General features: G+C 46.9%; 1 protein-coding gene across 3 annotated transcripts; it reads right to left on the minus strand.

Annotated features, from left to right (window-relative positions):
- Positions 1 to 457: 457 nt before the first annotated feature.
- Positions 458 to 12,836, minus strand: ZNF623 (zinc finger protein 623). Of its 3 annotated transcripts, none has more exons than XM_004444142.3 (2): positions 12,751 to 12,836; positions 458 to 4,689 (listed from the first exon to the last, which is right to left on the minus strand). In XM_004444142.3, the coding sequence occupies exon 2, from the start codon at positions 4,590 to 4,592 to the stop codon at positions 3,102 to 3,104; it is 1,491 nt and encodes a 496-aa protein (XP_004444199.2). In that variant the 5' UTR covers positions 4,593 to 4,689; positions 12,751 to 12,836; the 3' UTR covers positions 458 to 3,101. The 3 variants fall into 3 exon arrangements, with proteins under 3 accessions (XP_004444199.2, XP_087303484.1, XP_087303485.1); XM_087447358.1 differs by lacking the exon at positions 12,751 to 12,836 and adding an exon at positions 12,546 to 12,718; XM_087447359.1 differs by lacking the exon at positions 12,751 to 12,836 and adding an exon at positions 7,462 to 10,061.
- Positions 12,837 to 19,367: the final 6,531 nt, after the last annotated feature.

Below are 19,367 nucleotides of genomic sequence, written 5' to 3' on the forward strand. Positions count from 1 at the left end.
AAGAAAGTATTCATGATAAATATATATTTGGAAAGACACTTTCATCTAGAATATAGAAAAGACTCTTACAAGTCAATAACAAGAAGACAAACCACCCAATTTAAAAATGGGCAAAAGATGTGAATAGACACATCAAAAAAGATAATACAGAAAGGCAACATGCACATGAAAAGATGCTCAATGTCATAATTCAGCAGGCAAATACAAATCAGAAGCACAAAGAGACATCGTTATACATCACTAGAATGGATTAAATTTTAGAAGAGTGACAATACTAAGTGCTGACAAGGACGCAGAACAATAGAACCTTGACACACTGTGGCAGGAGTGTAAAATGGTACAACCACTATCGAGAACTTCTTGGCAATTTATTATAAAGCTAAAAACGTACTTATAACCCAGCAATTAAATTCCCAGGCATTTACCCAAGAAAAATAAAGAGGCATGTCCAAATAAATACTGTTACACAAATGCTCGCAGCAGTTTTATTCACAAGAGCCAAAACTGGAAACTCAAATTTCCATCAACAGATGAATGAATAACAAATGATGGCTAATCTATACAATGGAATACTACTCAGGAGAGAAAGAGCTACTGAAACACATAACTACTTGGTTGAGTCTTTAAAACATGCCAAAGAGAAAGAAGCAGACACACGAGAGAACATACTACATGAACCCATTGATATGAAGACCTGGAACAAGCAAAGCTCATCTACACGGATGGAAGGTTGTTACTCGGGGATGTGGTGGAACTAATGGGGAAAGGGCAAAAGGGAACATTTTGGGGTAACAGAAATATTTTCCTTGATTGTGATGGTGGTTACACATGTGTATGGATTTGTCAAAACTCTGTACACTTAAGATAGGTGTTTTACTGTATGGAAATTGGACCTCAACAAAGTTGATTAAAATGGCCTGGTAATATCTGTTTCTGTGCCATTTGAAACATCTTTAGTAATGGTGAGTTTTCCAGAAGATGGAGTACTGTATGCTGTTTTTAAATTATTTACCCCCTCAAGGCTTCTAGGGTTGCTGGAATTTGTTAAACTCAAAACATGCCCTCATGGGCAAAAAATTGTTTTATATTGTTTGCAAACTGGTTGTTTTGGTTAATGTTCAGATAAAAGAAATTCAGAGGCAACAATAGTTTTGCTAGACAGTGATCACTGTGTAATCACTGCCTGCTTTTGAACCGCCCTGCCTAAGAGAAATTGGTCATGCCTCCGTTTCTGCACGGCTTCCCTCTTCCAGATCATTCTTTCTTCTCTTCTCTAGCTGACAAATGTCCACTTTTCTCTGTAGACCAGTTCAAATGTCAACTCTTTCATGAAGCCTTCCCAGACCCTCCATGACAAATCAGTCACCTCCTTACCTATGCTCCTACACAACCAGGAACACGCTTCCATTTCAACACTTCACTCTGTGCACCGTGATCTTTCTGTCTTCCCCATCAGATTTTGGACAACTTCAGAAGGGTTGGTGTCTTACTCATCTCTGTTCTCCCATTATTTACCACTGGTCCTTATAGGTATCAATACATTTTCAAATAAATGACAAAATCAAGGGAGAGCAGGGAAAATGACCAGATTGTTGAGTTCAATCATGGAACTGCTAAGACAAAAAAGTTGTGTAGTGCCCTGGAGTTGTGTGCCCCTTGAGTGAATTAGAAAAATACACAATTAAGTGTAGACACTGCTCTCCAAAAGCAAGTGGACAGTCATGGGTGAGCTCTAAAGGCAATAAATATGAGGGGTGCTAGTCTTATACTGGCTATTGCCTGCAACTTCTGAGTACAAGCAGAAGACATCAACAGGGCTAAGAGAGGAGATATTTCCAGTAGACCAGTAAATTATACTGATTACACAAAACAAAAATACAAAAATTTTAAAAATAGCAATATAGAAAGGACAAAGCAAGAGAGTTGCCAATTACACAGATTTGGGGTGTGCTTTTTATTGCACTGCGCCAGACGCCAGGGACACATAATCAGATAATGATCGCTGTCCTTAAGGAATTAACAGTGTAACAATGAAAGAGAGTATATAAAAACATAACTGATCAAAGTTTTAAGTGCAGTAACAGGTGAGCACTAGCAGCAGCAGCACAGAGGGATAGCTGGCTGAGTCTGGCATGATGCCTGAGATGGGTCCTGACTGGTGATGAGGACTTAGCCAGGTAAAGAGAGGACAAAGGTATGCAGCAGGCAGAGCTGGGTAAGTGGGCACATGCGGCAGTGAGTGCTGCGGCAGAGACAACTAGATAGCAGGGAGCTAAGTGGTGGGGGACGAGGCTCCAGGAAGCAGAAGGCCTTTGGATGCAGGGCAGGGAGCTTGGAATTTACGCTAAGGACAACAGGGAACCAATCTGTGGTTTTAAATAAGAAACTTGTCTTTCTCCAACGTGCCTTTTTGATCAAAATTTGCTACAGAAAATTCTTTTAAGTAGTAAGGTTAGTTACAGGCATACCTCATTCTATTGCACTTCACTTTACTGTGTCACAGATACCGTGTTTTCTACAAGACCCTCCACCAACTAAAATATTATGACTCACTGAAGGCTCAGATGATGGTTAGAATTTTTTAGCAATATTTTCTAATTTAAGGTATGTACATTGTTTTTTTTAGACATAACGCACACCTAATAGACTACAGTATAGTGTAAACGTAACTTTTATATGCACTGGGAAACCAAAAAATTTGTGTGACTTGCTTTATTGCAATTCGCTTTATTGCAGTGGTCTGGAATGGAACCTGCAATATCTCTGAGGTACACCTGTACGCAGTTCTGCTTTAAAAGGGATTTAACTCAGGGGTGAATTGTAATTGTGCAATAAAATATAGAAACCTGGAGACCTAGCTCCTCCCCCCACATTGTTCCAGCTCAGAGTCAGGTGTCCAGTCTTGTAGCTCTCCTGCGCATACGTGTTCCTAGCTGAGGAGGACAGCAGTCCAGCACTGCTGCAAAGTGGTAGGTGGTAGCCCACTCCTAAAGCGGCCCCACCTGTGACTTCAGGAAATGCTGACACATCCAAAGCCACATGAATTAGGACTCATGCCACTCACTTCCAAACATCACTCATTGAGTTGGAAAATAATCAATTCATAAGTTATCTGTATGTTCTCCCTGACCTACAGACTTCTCACCCAAATGTATGGGGTTCTTACTCAAGGGAAGTCCCTCTTGGTGAATACCTTGATTATTTTTAAAGTTTGGGGTTGAGTTGAAATCTTTCCCATACTGACTACATTCATAGAGTTTCTCTTCAGCATGAATTTTCTGGTGTTGAAGGAAGTTCGACCTCTGAATAAAGCCTTTCCCACAATAACTACATACATAGGGCTTTTCTCCAGTATGAATAATCTGATGCAGAAGAAGCTTGGAGCTCTGAATGAAAGCTTTCCCACAGTCTTTACATTCAAAGGGCCTGTCCCCAGTGTGGATCTTCTGATGTTCCGTGAGATGCGCTTTCTGGAGAAAGGCTTTCCCACATTCCTTACATTCATATACCCTCTCCCCAGTGTGGATTTTCTGGTGTCGAATAAGGTATGAACTCAGAAAGAAAGCTTTGCCACATTCATTACATTCATAGAGTTTCTCTCCAGTGTGAATTCTCTGATGCTGAGTAAAGTTTGATGTCTGGCTGAAACGCTTTCCACACTCATTGCATACATAAGGCCTTTCTCCAGTATGGATTCTCTGATGCTGAATAAGCTTTGAACTCCGAATAAAGGCTTTTCCACATTCGTTACATTCAAAGGGCCTCTCTCCAGTGTGAATTCTCTGATGTTCGATGAGGTCTGAGCGATGACGGAAGGCCTTCCCACATTCCTTACACTCATACTGTTTCACTTCTGTGTGGATCTGATAATGTCGAATAAGGCTTGAGCTCCTGATGAAGGATTTTCCACATTCATTACATTCATAGGGTCTTTCTCCTGTGTGAATTCTCTGATGTCGAATAAGTAGTGAGCTCTGACTGAAGCCTTTCCCACACTCTTTGCATTCAAAAGGTCTCTCTCGGGTATGAACTCGCTGGTGTCGAATCAGGTCTGAGCTGTGACAGAATGTTTTCCCACACTGCGCACATTTGAATGGCTTTTCCCCTGCATGTGCACTCTGATGCTCAGTAAGATCTGCATAGTGAATGAAATCTTTCCCACACACGTTACACACATAGAGTCTCTCTCCAGTGTGAACTCTCTGATGCTCAGCAAGGTGGGAGCTCTGGCTGAAGCCTCTCCCACATTGATCACATTTGTAAAGTTTCTCCCCAGTATGAGAAATCTGATGTCCAATTAGGTCCGAATTAAATGGGAAGCTTTTGCCACAAGTCTCACATGGGTGGGCCTCCCCTTCTACAAGCTCTCTTTCAAGTATGAGCAGGTTAGATCTCAGAACTGGGCCTCCGCCTGATATACTGCCCGCCTGGGCTGCCTCTCTTGTTTGGATCTTCCAATGGGTAACTGTCACCTGCTTGAAACCTCCCTCCTGGGAGGGGGAGCTCTGCAGGCTCTGCCCTTCTGGGTTTCCCAACAGCACCCCTAGTCTGAGTTCAGGGCACCCCCTAGACTCAGAGGTGGGGGGCTCCATCACTGTGAGTGTTTCTGACACTGTCTTATGCAGATTTCCATCCTCAGAAATTCAGGCTCCACAGTCACCTTCTTGTCACCAGTTCCTATGTCATCATCTGAAATAAAAGAGCATAAGATCATCATTCCCCTTCACTAAAAGAAAGGAATCTGCTGGAATAGATGAGGATAAAACACATATCCAAGGAATGGGAGAGAGGAAACTGTTCCCTCTGCCTACACTCCTGGCCCAGCACCCTGCCGCCACAGTGCTCGCCCCCACCCCAAACCAGCCTCTCCCACTTGGGAAGGCTCCTTGGGGGCACCGTCTCTAACATCCAACTCCAGGGGACAGACCGGCCTGGTGGCAGATGGGTAGGGATATGGCTTGGACTCCAAAGCTCAAGACATATTTCCAAAGAAACACCAATTTATCTATCTTATCACCTCTTCATTGCCCTTCATCCCTTCAGTGTCCTCCCTTCCCTCCTTACCCAGCCGAGACCCCATGGCCTACGGGATTGTATTCATTGTAGATTGTATTTTATAATCATTCTCTTGCATATTAATTCTAATACCCCTGCCCTTTGCTTCCTCTATCATACTTGCGTAGGAAAACCTCAACTCAGGTTGCATTCAGTTTGTTTCCTGATCCGTGCTGGCATCCATGCTGACTGAGCTCTCTACAGTTATAACCCCTGCCTAACAGGGCCCTGAGAGCTGCCAGCAGTTTCTACACTCCCCTAGCTCTCCTACAAGACCATCTCCTGCTTCTTCCTCTTCTTAAGTGTCCAACACTCCCTCCTCCCTCTCAGCTGATAACCTTGCTTATTATTTCAATGAGAAAATAGAAGCAACAAGAGGATAATGTCCACTTCCTCCCATATTTACCAACTACCTGTGCCTGTATCCACACCATGCCCTCCCTCATTACATGGGTTAAATTGTTCTTTATCCAATTTAAACACCTCCACTTGTGCACTAAAGCCACCCCTCTCGTCTAGTCAGTGACACCAAGCCTGCCCTGCAGGAATCTACAGCTGGAATGTTCACAGCAGCACTATTCACAACCACCAAAATATCCATCAACAGAGGAATGGATAAATTGACGAGTACTCCTGCCAGGGAATAATATATAGCAATGAAAAAGAACTGCCACACACAAGCACAGATGAATCTCACAGACGTACTGTTGAGCAAAAGAAGCCAGGCACAACAGAGTTCATATTGGATTCCATTCATATGAAGTTCAAAAACAGACAAAACCAATCCATGGTGGGGGAATCGAGACACTGATGATCTCGAAGGGAGAAGATAATGACTGACAGGGGGACAGGGGTTTGGGGGTTCTAGTGATCTACACGGTGGTCTGCATTCCACAGGTGTGTTTACCTTGGAAAAGCTTGTTCAATCAGTGTTTATTTAACCTTACACAGTTACTGGGGTGCTGTGCCCAGCTCCCCTCTTCAGAGTGATGCCCTCCCTCCAGCTCTGGAATTCTCACACTAGGAACTGCCTTCAGGCAGGAATCCGCCCCACCCAAGGTCATGCCCTCTCCCAGGGAAGGCCCACTCTTAGTTATCCATTGCTGGATAACAATTTACCACAAACTTAGCAGCAGAAAACAGCACACATCTGTCATCTCACACTGCTGCAGTCCAGTATGACTGGGACACCCGTTCAGGGTCACTCAGGGTGTCAGCCAGCTCTGGGGAAACCTGTTTCCAAACTCATTCAGATTGTTGGCAGAAATCAGTTCCCTGCTGGCTGTTAGCTAGAGGCTGCTCTCACCCCTAAGGGCCACCTACATCTTCCAGCAGAAATAGCTCATAGAAGCCCTCTCTGACTTCTTTTCTGCGACCAGCTACAGCATATCCTGCTTTCCAAGGGCTTGAACGCTTAAGTCAGCCCACCTGGACAATCTCCCCACCTTACATCAGCTGACCCGGGACCTTAATCACATCCGCAAAATCCCTCCACGGCAGCTGGGAGGAGTTGCCGGGATCTTGGAGGACCATCTCACAACTCCACCTCCCACACCCCAGCCAGTGCTGGCCAATCAGGGAAGCCAAGTGCCCTGGCCTCCACGGGGGGCAACTCTGAAGCGTCATCCCAGCTGCAGGGCTCCAAGGGGGTCAGCCGCAGCCTCAGTTCCGACTCCATTGCCCAATCCTACCTTCCCCACAGGTGTGTGTCACATAGGATCTCTCCTCAGCTGACTCCACTTCCAGGGAGCGCCATCCAAGACAACCCCACACGATCACTTCTCGCCCCCAATCTGCAGTGGTGGGAAGCACACTGATTGCTGTGCAGCGCCACAGAGGGACACCCTCCAAAACCCATTTCCAGCGTGGCCGCCAAGGACAAGGAGGCACCGCCAAGGACAGGGAGGCACCTGTGACAGCAGAGCCGGGGGTGGAGGGGCACAGCCTAGGGAGCAGCAGCAGTGCCACCAGGTCACCCATGGCCTACAGCCACCCCACGCCATCCTTTCCACACGGCTTTCTCTTTTATACGAGCTACAAATTGCATAAAGTGCACACATCCTGATGAACTTCTCAGGTACCCCTGTGTGACCACCACCCCGGTCAACACAGAACATTTCTGTCACCTGAAAGGCTCCCACTCCGAGAGGAACCATCTCTCTTACTGTGAGTCCTGCCTGTTTTGAGTTTCATTTAATTGAAATCACATAGTATGTTCTCTTACGTGTCTGCTTTCTATTCTACGTGTACCCGTTTTTTACTGAAATGTAATTCACATACCGTAAGACTCACCATTTTAAAATGCCCAATTCAGTGTTTTTAGACTATTCCTAAAGTTGTAGAACCATCACCACTAATTCCAGACCATTTTCATCACCCCAAAACGATGTGTCTGCTTACACTCACATTACGCCTGTGAAAGTCGTCTGTGTGGCACGTTACAGCAGGTCGTTCTTCACTGACGTACAGCATTCTGCTGTATAAATATATCACAATTTATCTTTCCACTTCTCTCTTGGGAACACCTGAGCTGTTGGTAATTCGGGGCTAGTATGAAGAGAGCCGCTGTAAGCATCCTTGTACTTGTCCTGGTAGATGGAGGTCTTCATTTCCGCTGGGTCAGGGGTCCTAGGACTGTTTTGCTTTAGTGGCCACCAGTTCAGAACACCTTTGCAAAGTCCACTGGGAACCGCTGTGGACCAGTGACTGCTGTGGGTCTGGGTTCTTCCCCGCCTGAATGGGCATGTATGCGGTCACCCTGCTCTTTTGCTGGGTGCTGGAGACAGTATCGGGGAGGCCGGGACTTGTCTGAGTCTAGAATGTGACTGTGTGAAGCTGCACTGGCACCTGGTAGAGAGCCACATGCCACCAGAGGGCCTGGCTCTGGGCTGGAGGCAGTAACTGAGTATGGCCCGGTGTGGGACCAAGAATGGCCGAGGGTCAACTGTGGCAGAGAATGAAGACTGCCCAAGATCCCTGCTCCCCTTGAGTGATAGAAACTCCACTGAAAATTTTAGTGGGCACATGACCGCCCAGCAAATGACTCCATTTCCTAGAGTCCCCTATAGTTAGGTGTGACCCTGTGACAGATCCAGCCAATGAGATGGGAACGGAAGGGAGGTGTGCGAGCCACCTGTTTCCACATGCTCTCTCCCACCCCACGGTGACATGCCCATGACACAGAGCAGCCAGGCTCCCAGAAGACCTCCAGGGGCAGAGCCACCTGTCTGCCTGTGAGATGGAACACGAGAAATCAAGTTTCTTGTTGGAAACACTATCTTTGAATCTCTGTTACAGCAACTTGGACCCATGCTTAAATAACACTAATAGACAACCTGACTATTCAGATGCAATGCTCCCTGTGCTAAGAAACAGAATGCACACACCAGTAACTGAAAGCAAGAATGAGAAGCTGAACACAAGTCTAGGTGAGGCATTTCTATTCCTAGGAGACTTGTGTCCTAATGAGTCTGGCAATACAACTTCCTGCAGCAGTGGCCCACTGCAGGGTGCTTTGTAACACAGCATTTATGACCACCGTCTGGTGGCATTCACTGAGAGTGTTGTTCTAAGTGAAAGGCCCACTAACCTGGTTTAAAAAAAAATCTTTCTCCTGCTTACAAAAATTACTTTTCACTAGTTATCTTTTCAAGGTATAAAGGTAAATTATGCTAGTTGAGAAAAACTTAAAGAAAAATAAAATTACCTTTAACCCTACCACTCAGATTACCCCCACCACTCACATTACCCCCGGTTAACGTTTTTCTTCTGGTCTTTCTTCTGTACCAATATTTTATGAAATCAGGACCATACAACTCAGTCTTATATCCTGTATTACTTTACTTTTATACCTTTTAAATTCTTAGTGATTAAAAACATAAGATATATATTGTAGACAATGAAAATTCCCAACAATTCAACAGATAACTACTCTTAGCTGTTTAGTTCATACACATTCATCTAGACCTTTGCTTAAATACAATTATACATTTACTATGTACACATGATTTTCAAAACTAACACTGGAAGCACATTATACCTATCCATCAGCCACCTTCAGCCATTTACAGTATACCCTGGTGCTCTTCAAGTTCATCCACACAGACGCATCTGGTGCTGTGGACGGCGTCACCATCACAGATACTCCCTGAGTCCCACAGCGGGCCAGGCACCGGGGGGAGCATTCATCCCTCCACCTCTGGAGTCACAAGGAGGGATGTTCCCTGAAGCACCCTGCCACCTTCCAGCCCCTTTCTCCTCCCCAGCGGTGGGATGAGCTAGCAGAATGAGAGGTTTGGGAGAATAACGAGGCACGCAGTGCCCAACATCTTCCACAGGGGTGGGTTCTGTTCTGCTCCTCCCAGCTCTAGAGTGTTAGCGAACCCCCGAAGAGAGGCTGCAGTAATCCACTGCTGCCCATGAGCCGGCAGGAAAATCTAACCAACATTCAGCCTGAGGAGCCCAATGTCGCTCCAACCTAGCCTAGGACCAGTAGCAAGGTGACTTGTGCTCCATGTGCCTTACTGGTACAGAACTCAGGAGGGTAGGAGAGGTACTATTCATTAGGGTCCCCGAACCCCAAGCAGACACAGTGCTCACTGGCTGGCACTGTCTCACGCTCTCCTCCAAACCTCATGAGCAGCTGTTACCTCTATTATTTACTCTATTCTACAGATGAAGAAATGGAAACAGAGAGAAAGTCAATTACCCAAGGTCACTAAACCACTAAGTGGCAGAGTTAAGGTTCAGATCCAGGTCTGGCTGCTTCCAGTGTCCATTCCCCCATTGTGAAAGATCTTTTTCTTTCCCAAGTGTGACCTGTCACTTTTACAGATTATTTTGCTTAAATCAGTTCAGTTCAGATTAGTATTATAAAACTAGGCTTATGTTTTAAGCCTCATTATTTTTCTTAATTAAAAAAAGGAGGGGTAGGGCCGGCTCCGTGGCTTAGCGGTTAAGTGCGCGCGCTCTGATGCTGGCGGCCCGGGTTCGGATCCCGGGCGCGCCCCGAGGCACCACTTCTCCGTCCAACGCGAGGCCGAGTCCCACGTACAGCAACTAGAAGGATGTGAACCTATGACATGCAACTATCTACTGGGGCTTTGGGGGGAAAAAAATGAATAAATAAAATCTTTAAAAAAAAAAAAAAGGAGGGGTAGATTGTTGGTTTTTTCTTTTGGAAGTCAGTGATGTCTTCTGATTTTTATGGTGTCTTTTGTTTGTTTGTTTTTTGGTGAGGAAGATAGGCCCTGAGCTAACATCCGTTGCCAATCTTCCTCTTTCTTTTTGTATGTGGGATGCCACCACAGCATGGTCTGATGAGCGGTGTGTAGGTACAAGCCCAGGATCTGAACCTGCGAACTTCGGGCCACTGAAGCAGAGCATGCCAACTTAACCACTATGCAACCGGGCCAGTCCCTGATTTTTATGTTTATAAGGACTGTTATACAACCTGAAAACAAGCTTGCATCTGTTTATAAGAATACAGCTTTAAAAACATGTGCAGGCCTCTCAATGATTTTCATGTTTTTTAACTTTAAAGGACGTTTTTAAAATCAAATATATCTTGCTTTGAATAAACATTTACCTAAAAATCAGCAATCTTGTAAGTTTCTGCTTAGCTCCTTTTTATTCTGTGAACTCAAGCACAACTAAATAAATACTTTTTATTTAAAGAAACCTGAATGAAATGAACAAAAGGAAGTAAAAATATACCAGACTTCTGGTTCCATAACATAGTGGGCTAACATGGTGCACCTTTCTATTATAACATATAGAACTTGCTAGATAAAATGTAACATGAAATTGTCTAAATACACAGTTGATGCTGAGAGAAATGGGGCAATCCTCAGTGCTGGAAATGAAGTGGGAGCTTAAGCTGGGAGTGGGAACCTGTGAGCAGCCCAGAGTGGCTCTGAGGTGGCGAGGGGCCAGTGCCCGACATAGGCACTAGAAGCTGTTTTCACATCCGCACTGGTAAAGCGGTGTCATGGCCGTGAACTTGCAGGTTAGCCAGAGTCACTATCTGTTGCTTATGGCCTAAAGAGAGGAAGCAGGCAAGTTTGCCGAGCTTCACCCTTGGGAATAACAAGGAAGAGCAAAGGGGAACCTGAGTGAGACAGAGACTAGGGCTCCCTGAGAATCTGCACCTCTGTGCCTGCCCTGGGGCTGCCACTGTCCTCACCCTGTGCTCCTGCCACCGCAGTGATGAAGGGCCCTGACCGCCTGGTGGTGCTTGTCTTGTTTTCTTACGTCCTCCTCACAACCATCCTTGAGGTTAAGGGAAGTGACTTGCTGAAGGCCAAACCAGCTGCTAGCTGCCATCCCCCCCTCCCCACACCACCCCATGGCCACTTGGTTTCTGCTCCCAGGGCTTTGCCCAAGGACGCTGACAATCTCCTTTCCTGACAAGTCCAGTGTCCTTTCATCAGTCATCTTCCACGACTCAGGGCAGCACTGGACATGCCTGACAGCTCCTTGAACTGCCTCAGTGGCACTGCCCTCTTCCGGGTCAGCTGCTTCCCTGACCACCCCTTCCATCTCTGGCTCATGAATGTTGTCTCGGCCTTCTCAGCGCTGCCCTCTCTCCCTATCATCCCCAAGACCTTTCCAGGAGAGTCAGGAATCCACCACTGTCATTCCAGGAGAAGCTGGAGTCACGTGCATACACTTGTGGGGGAAAAAAAGAGCAACCCCTCCCCCCATTCCTCTTTGTAGCTCCCATAAGAGGGTGCTGTGGTTATTGCCAGGATTAAGATACTGTTACAACGCTACCTCTATCATAGGGACAAAAGTCCCACCTCTGTTAGATTGGCATCTCTCAGATCCTAGGAGGCAAAAGATACTTATTTCTATCATTCATTGGGACTAGACATCAGGGACAAGATGTGCTGCGGGAGGGTACCGCAGGGTGACTCTGAGCATGAGCTCTACAAACAACTGCCTGAGTTCAGAACCTGCCTCAGCTAACACTCCTGCGAAACCTCAGGCCCCGAAGATCCCGCCAGTGTGAGGGGTAAAACGTCGTCCCTGACATCAGCAGACACGACTAGGACTGATAAAGACTTCCAGAGAAAGAAAACCTCCAGAAAAGAGGTAGCACAGCGCAGCCAAACCACCTCTTCCCACCTGGGAATTCTCCTTCAGGCCCAAGGGCTGGAGAAAATCCTGCTCCTCACAGTTCCCCCTCCACCTCGACCCGCAGCAGGGCAGAAGGCGCCGGCTCTGCATCTCCTCCAGCACAAAGAGGCGCAAGGCCCGGCCCGCTTCCCAGCATCCCTTGGAGAGCTCGCTCGGGCTCCGGGCAGAGGAGGCAGGCTCAGAGCACAACAGGAGCACTCCCCGCACCTGTCCCCTACCCAGGCCACCTCGAAGGGGCTAGCAGGCTTAGAACTGCGACACAGACGCTTCCGCTGGGGGCTCTACGGCCTGGTGTGTGACCCCGGGACGCGGGGAAGGAACCAAGGGAGCGAAACCGGGTATCCACTCACATGACGTTCCTCGGGGAGAGGAGCTGCGCGCCACCGGCCGCCTGCAGCCCCGCGGGGGAGGCCACGACGCCTGCGGGAGAGGGGCTCCCCGCTGCCCGGGACACCCGTGCGGGGCAGGCCGCGCTCACAGCCAGCTCGGCGCCACCACACCGCCCACCCGGCGACCCGGCACGCCCTCGCCCGCGGCCCGGAACGCGCCACTCACCGGCGCCCAGCGGCGCGAGAAACCCTGCCTCCCACCCTTCAGGCCAGCCGACAAAGCCCACACTGCCGCCAGCACGCCGCGGCCGGAAGTCACCGGGAGGCTCCGCCCGGGTGACTTCCGGTGCCGCTCTAGGCGCGCCGGGGCCAGCCGGCCTCTCGGTGGTGCGGGCTTCCGGCCGGGCGAGGGCGGCGCACCCGGGACGCCAGGCTGCTGTCGTGCTTGTGAGTGTGGCTTGTTCCCCAAGGGGAGACGGATGCGAGGGGTCAGCTTCCGGGGAGTTCTAAGTGCCGACGTTGAAAACCCGGCGGAGGCCAGCACCGACCGAGGCCGCGCTGTCCCCCGGAGGTTCACCGAGGCGCCCGCGCGTCGTGCCCGAGCCTTGCAGGTCCGCGCCCAGAGCCGCCCCTCAGGGGAGCCGTGGGGAGGGCGCATCGGCCCCCGGAGGACCGAGCCTCACCACGGCAGCGGCCGCGCTCACTGACCGGCTAGAGCCCTGCTGCAGGGGGGGGGCAGGGCCTGGCGTGGAGGGACCCGTGGAGGGCTGTGTCCTCCTTTCCGAACGGTTCCTGGAGGGGCAGGGACGCTGGGAGGCGGTGACGACGGAATGACAGTGAGAGCCAGCGATTATGGAGTGCTTCTCACAGGATCCCTTAGTTGATGCTCGCTGCACTCCAAGAGCAAGATCCTCTAACATCTTCCTTCTGCAGACTAGGGACTGGAGCCGGAGCCGCCAGGTCACTCATTCGAGGTCACACAGCTAGTGCGTGGCCGGGCCGACCACCTCCAGGGCCACGCTCCAGCCCTGGCTGTGTGGTTCTGCAGGTGCAGAAGTAGCCTCTGAGGACAGTCACTGGAAATCCCGCCTATGGCCACCCCCCCCCCCCCCCCGCCCCAACCTCTGGGTGGAAAATCGGGTGTCCAATTACCAAAACCAAATAGGTGATGAGCTCCTGGGAGAATTCGGAAAGCCCCACCTTATCCACGCATCCACGGGCAGTGCTCCACGTGGGCGGGGGCAGGTGAGTGGGGAACTACTAAAACCACAGCTGGTGGCCCAGGTGGCACACATGGCCTGGATGGTGTCCTGCGTTCTTGGTCCCCACCTGCTGGGGCTGCAGAAGACCCTCTGGAGGACTCAGGGGCCCTAGAGGAGAAAGGAGCAAAATGGAAGGAGCCTGGGAACGTGCATGAGCATGAAGAAAAGTCCCCCACGGATCCACAGGAGCCACCGAAAAGACGGGCTGGCCCTGCTGACCTGGCTCATACAGCGTCTACAGACAATACATGGCATCATTCTGTGCATGCATCTTAATCTTCACACAGCAGACATGCCCATCATCTGACTCTGCGATTGGCTGGTTTCTCTCAGCATTGTTTTATTTTTATTTATTTATTTACTTTTTATTTTTGTGAGGAAGATCAGCCCTGAGCTAACATCCATGCTAATCCTCCTCTTTTTGCTGAGGAAGACTGGCCCTGGGCTAACATCTGTGCCCATCTTCCTCCACTTTATATGGGGCACTGCCACAGCGTGGCTTGACAAGCAGTGTGTGGATGTATGCCCAGGACCTGAACCCAAGGCCAGACCTCAGCGGAGGTCACACACTGAACCGCTACACCACCAGGCCGGCCCCTCAGCATTGTTTTAAAATCACCCCATGTTAACACATGGAGGTCTAGTGTGGTCCACCCACTCAAGCTGTGCAGAGTTCTGCTGTATGTCTATACCCACTCAGTATTTACCTCTCCTTATTAATGGACACTTCATTTATTTCCTGCTTTTCTCTGTAGCAAATAATGCAGGAGAGCAGATCCTTTTACAGTATCCCCATGTGTGTGAGCAAGGATTTCTCTAGGGGATATACCTAGAAATGTGCAAATTTTAATTTTAGGTACTGTCACGTTGCTTTTGAGAGTGGCTGTCAGAATTTATACTCCCTCTAGTGGTGTGACAATCTCTGTTCCCCTACATTTTCACCAACACTTAACATTATCTGACTTTCTGAAATTTGCCAATCTAAGGGATGAGAAGCAGTATCCTGGTTTTTGTTACCAATTTCACCAAGATATAATTTACAAACAATTAGATGCTGCTATTTTTAATAAATATATATATTTGATAGAGTTTTGCCAAATGCATCCTCCTATGTGACTTCCACAATCCAGACGTAGAACATCTCCATCCCCCCAAAGTGTTCCCCTGGACCCTCCTCCATCAGCCCCCACCCCTTCCCAGTGTTTGAGCAAATCTGATTGCCTGTCAGGCCAAGCCTCTGTGTTCAAACTTCTTTGGTAACTCCATCTGTGTAAAATGATCTCACCCATTTTTCCACTGGGTTTGTTGTCTTTTTCCTTGTGATTTGGTGGAGATTGTTTTCTATTCTGGATACAAATTATTTGCGTATTACATATGTTGCAAATACCCTGGCTTTATCTCTCCACAGAGTTCCATGCGTCCTTCACTAAGCCTGGTGTGGTCAGATCTGTCCGTCTTCTCCTTTGTCATTTGTATTCTCTGTTCCTCTCTCTGTCACAGGATCCTAACAGTGTTGTCTTTTCTTCGAGAGGTTTTAAATTTTTACTTTTAACACTTGGGCTTTCCAACCATCTGGAATTTATTTCTGAAAATGATGAGATGTTGGAATGTAATTTAATTCTTTTCCATATGGGGAGCCAGTATTTCTGATAAGATGAATTAAACAATCTGCCCTTTCACACACTGCCTTGTCATCGAAGTAGTGTCTTGAGAATAACTGTAGTGAAAAGAAATCAGCATTGCAGCCATAGTAAGTGGGAGAATGTGTGTCTGGTAAACTATGAAGCGATGGTGATTTAAGCATGATGATATATAGAAAATCACATGTGGGCCGGCCCTGTGGCTTAGTGGTTAAGTGCGCGCGTTCCACTGCTGGCAGCCCGGCTTCGGATCCCAGGCGCACACCGACGCACCACTTCTCCGGCCATGCTGAGGCCGTGTCCCACATGCAGCAACTAGAAGGATGTGTAGCTATGACATACAACTATCTACTGGGGCTTTGGGGGAAAAATAAATAAATAAAATTATTAAAAAAAAAAAGAAAGAAAATCACATGTGATATGGTCGTCAGCATGTGAGGGCTGCAAAGAGATACCCACCCATCCCCATTTAAGACCTAGAAATAGGATGGAGTTAAAGCTAAGGGGTCAGAGCAGAGCTGGGCCTCTCCCAGCATTCAACACAGGCCTGGGGCTGCACCCATGAAGTGGAGCCATTTAGTGGGACCCCAGTACCCTGACAGAGGAGAAGGAGACAGAGCCCACCCTAGCTTTGCGGAGACAGTGGGGGCTGTCCTGGCTGAGGCCTCCAGAGAGTACCACCACCACCCAGTACAAGCATCCAAAACTGCATATGCTTCATCTCAAGCCTACCAAAAAGCTTTCTGAGTTGCGTGGTTTCCCTTACAGCCATGTCTACTGGGAAGGAATCTGCTGAAGGTGCCCAAATGTGTGTCACTGTGGAGGGGCCACCCGCCTTTGCCCATCAGGTTGCCGTGGGAACTTACAAATGCCACCCGGTGGGGCCAGCTGTCCTGCCTCAGAACCACCCTCTGCTTCGCAGCCGACTGTCCGCCCCTCCTGGAATTGCACAGTGGACCCCAAGTCCACGTCTGGGTTGTGATGACTATAATAGCCCGGCCAGAGCAAGGATTTTGAAGTGAAACAATCTAACTGGAGTTGGCGAAGGGCAGGGTTCACAGGCACCTGCTCTGTCTGGTCAGGGGGTGAGATGTGGGAGCACACAAGGATTCACATGGGGCCATTACAATCAGCAGTGCCAAAGAGGGGCACTGGGCCCTGAAGAAGCGTTCCTGATCCCCCTCCCACCAGGCACGGCAGGGAAAGCTTCCTGGAAGAGGAGGCCTTTTACAGAGGTCTGAGGGGAGAGAGGGCTGCCTCTCTTAACAAAACAAGGACACAATCTGTATGCTGCAAATTACAAAATGCTGATGAAAGAGCTCAAAGAATACCTAAATAAATGGAGACACTTACCACGTTCATGGATTGGAAGACTCAACAGAGTGAAGCTGTCAGTTGTCCCCAAATTAATCTAAAGGTTTAGTGTAATTCCTATCAAAATCCCAGAAAGAATTTTAGTAGACACAGATAAGCTAATTCTAAAATGTATATGGACAGGACAGGCCCTAGAGTAGCCAAAAAAATTCTTAAAAAGGAAGAATAAAATGGGAGGATCATTCTACCTGATATTAAGACCTATTGTATGGCCACCATAATCAAGACAATGTGGCATTGGTGGAGGGACAGAATAAAGAACCCAGGCATAGACCCACTCAAATATGCCCAACTTATTTTTGACAAAGGTACAAAAGCAATTCAATGGAGACTTCAGTTAATAATAATGTATCAATATTGGTTTATCAATTGTAAAAAAAAAAAAAAGTAGAATAGCCAAGCTTGGATTTTTTGTTAAACTTTTGTCAATATTATTAATAAGCAACAGTCCATCTCAAATATCTGTGGGTGGTGCAGATTCAAGAGTAATGTTGTTTTCCACTTGCGACCATAATTTGCTCTATTTGAGAATCATCCGGGTGTTTTGCTTAACTCTTCTAGTTCTTCTAGTATCTAAATTAAATCGACTTGCTTTAAAGCACTTAGCACAGCCAACACATATCCAAGGGCGGTTATAAGGTCAAATGTGATGTGTTTTTCCAATATGTTTCTTTGGGAAGATGCAGAAAATATTGTATATGAGCTTTTAATTTTCCCAGAGAATGTCATCATGATCAGCACAACTGAGGTCAGGTCTCCCAGTGACGGACACAGAGCACAAAAAATGCTTCTGGATTTTTGGCCAAAATTCTGGCTTGTTCTCCTTTATCTTTTCTAACCGTGTCAATACCAGTATCATCTACTTGCCCTCGATAATTTTTTAAACCGATGCCTAAAATTATAAGTTGCTTTTTTTCAGTCCTTTCCTTAAGTCAAATGCACGTTTCATCTAGACCTACATATATACAAATTCAAGAGAAATATAAATTAATATTGAAAAATATTCCTCAGCCACTACTGTAAAGACTGGGTCAATCTCTGAGGACTACTGGAATCACAGATTGGAACAGGAAGAAAAGCAAGAAGGATCTGACCCTTGGTTAATTTATCTTTTTTCTTACCTAAGTGCCTCCAATGCTCAGCCTCCCCTGCACGAACCCCAGACCTTCGTGGTCTTCGAAAAATTCTGTTAAGAAAATGAAAAGACAAGCTACCGACTGGGGGAAAATAATTGCAAATCTCATGTCTGACAAAGTGTTTGTATCCAGAATATATGAAAAATTCTCTAAACTTTAAGAAAACAAATAATTCAATTAGAAAATAGACAAAAGATTTGAACACTTGACCAAAAAATGTATACAGATGGCAAATAAGCACATGAAGATGTCCAACATAATGAGCCATAAGGAAAGTGCAAATTAAGCCCATGACGAGATGTCTATCAGAATGACCAAAATGGAAAATAGTGACTACACCACGTGCTGGCGAGGAAGGGGATCACTCCTGCACCGCTGCTGGGACATGAGAAAGAACGCTGGAAAAAAGTTAGGCAGCTTCCTATAAAGTTAAACATATACTTGGCATACGACCTAGCAATTGCATTTCCTGGGTATTTATCCTACAGAAGTAAAAACTTATGTTCACACAAAAGCCTGCACCTGAATGTTCACAGCAGCTTTCGTCACAACTGCCAAACACTGGAAACAACCTAAATGTCCTTCAACAGGGAGTGAATAAGCCAACTGTGATCCATCCACACCGTGGAAGACCACTCAGCTGTCAAAAGGAACAAATTTTTGATGCATGCCACCATGTGGGTAGATCACAGGGCATTCTAGTGAGTGGAAAAACCCATCTCAAAAGGCTGCATACTGTATGGTTCCATCTATATGACATTCTCAAAATGACGACATTATAGTGATGGAGCCCTGGGGTGGTTCCCAGGGGTTAGGGTTGTGGGGAGGTGTGACTATACAGGAAGGAGTAGCACAAAGGTGTTTCTTTGTGGTGATGGAGCAGGGCCGTATCCAGATTGTGATGGTAGTTACAAGAATCCAAATGTGTGATAAAATTTCAAAAAACTATATGCCCCCTCCCAAAATAAAGAGTGCGTACACAACTGATGAAATCCAGATAAGATCTGCACATGGCGTAATAGCATTATACCACCATCAATTTGCTAGCTTTGACAACGTGAGGTGTTATAACTGGGAAATACTCAGTGACAAGAACATGGGAACTCTCTGTACTATTTTGTACTATTTTGTGAGTCTAAAATTATTTCAAAATTAAAAGTTGAAAGTTAAAAACCAAAACATAAACTATAGTTAATGAGTATAAAGATGTAAAATAAAAATTTAAATAAATGAAAAAATGTCAATATTTAATTACCTCTACTTTTAAAAATACAACATTTGAAGAAATTGTACGGTGAGCACTCATATACCCCCTACCTCGTTTCTACAATTACCTTTTTGCTATATTTCTTTATCATGTATTTATTCGTCTGTCTACCCATTCATCTTATTTTTGGTGCATTTCAAAGTAACAGACCTTAGTATAATTCA

The sequence above is a fragment of the Ceratotherium simum genome, chromosome 23 (assembly GCF_057802395.1).
Source record: "Ceratotherium simum simum isolate JZ-2026a chromosome 23, ASM5780239v1, whole genome shotgun sequence".
NCBI classification, from domain to species: domain Eukaryota; kingdom Metazoa; phylum Chordata; class Mammalia; order Perissodactyla; family Rhinocerotidae; genus Ceratotherium; species Ceratotherium simum.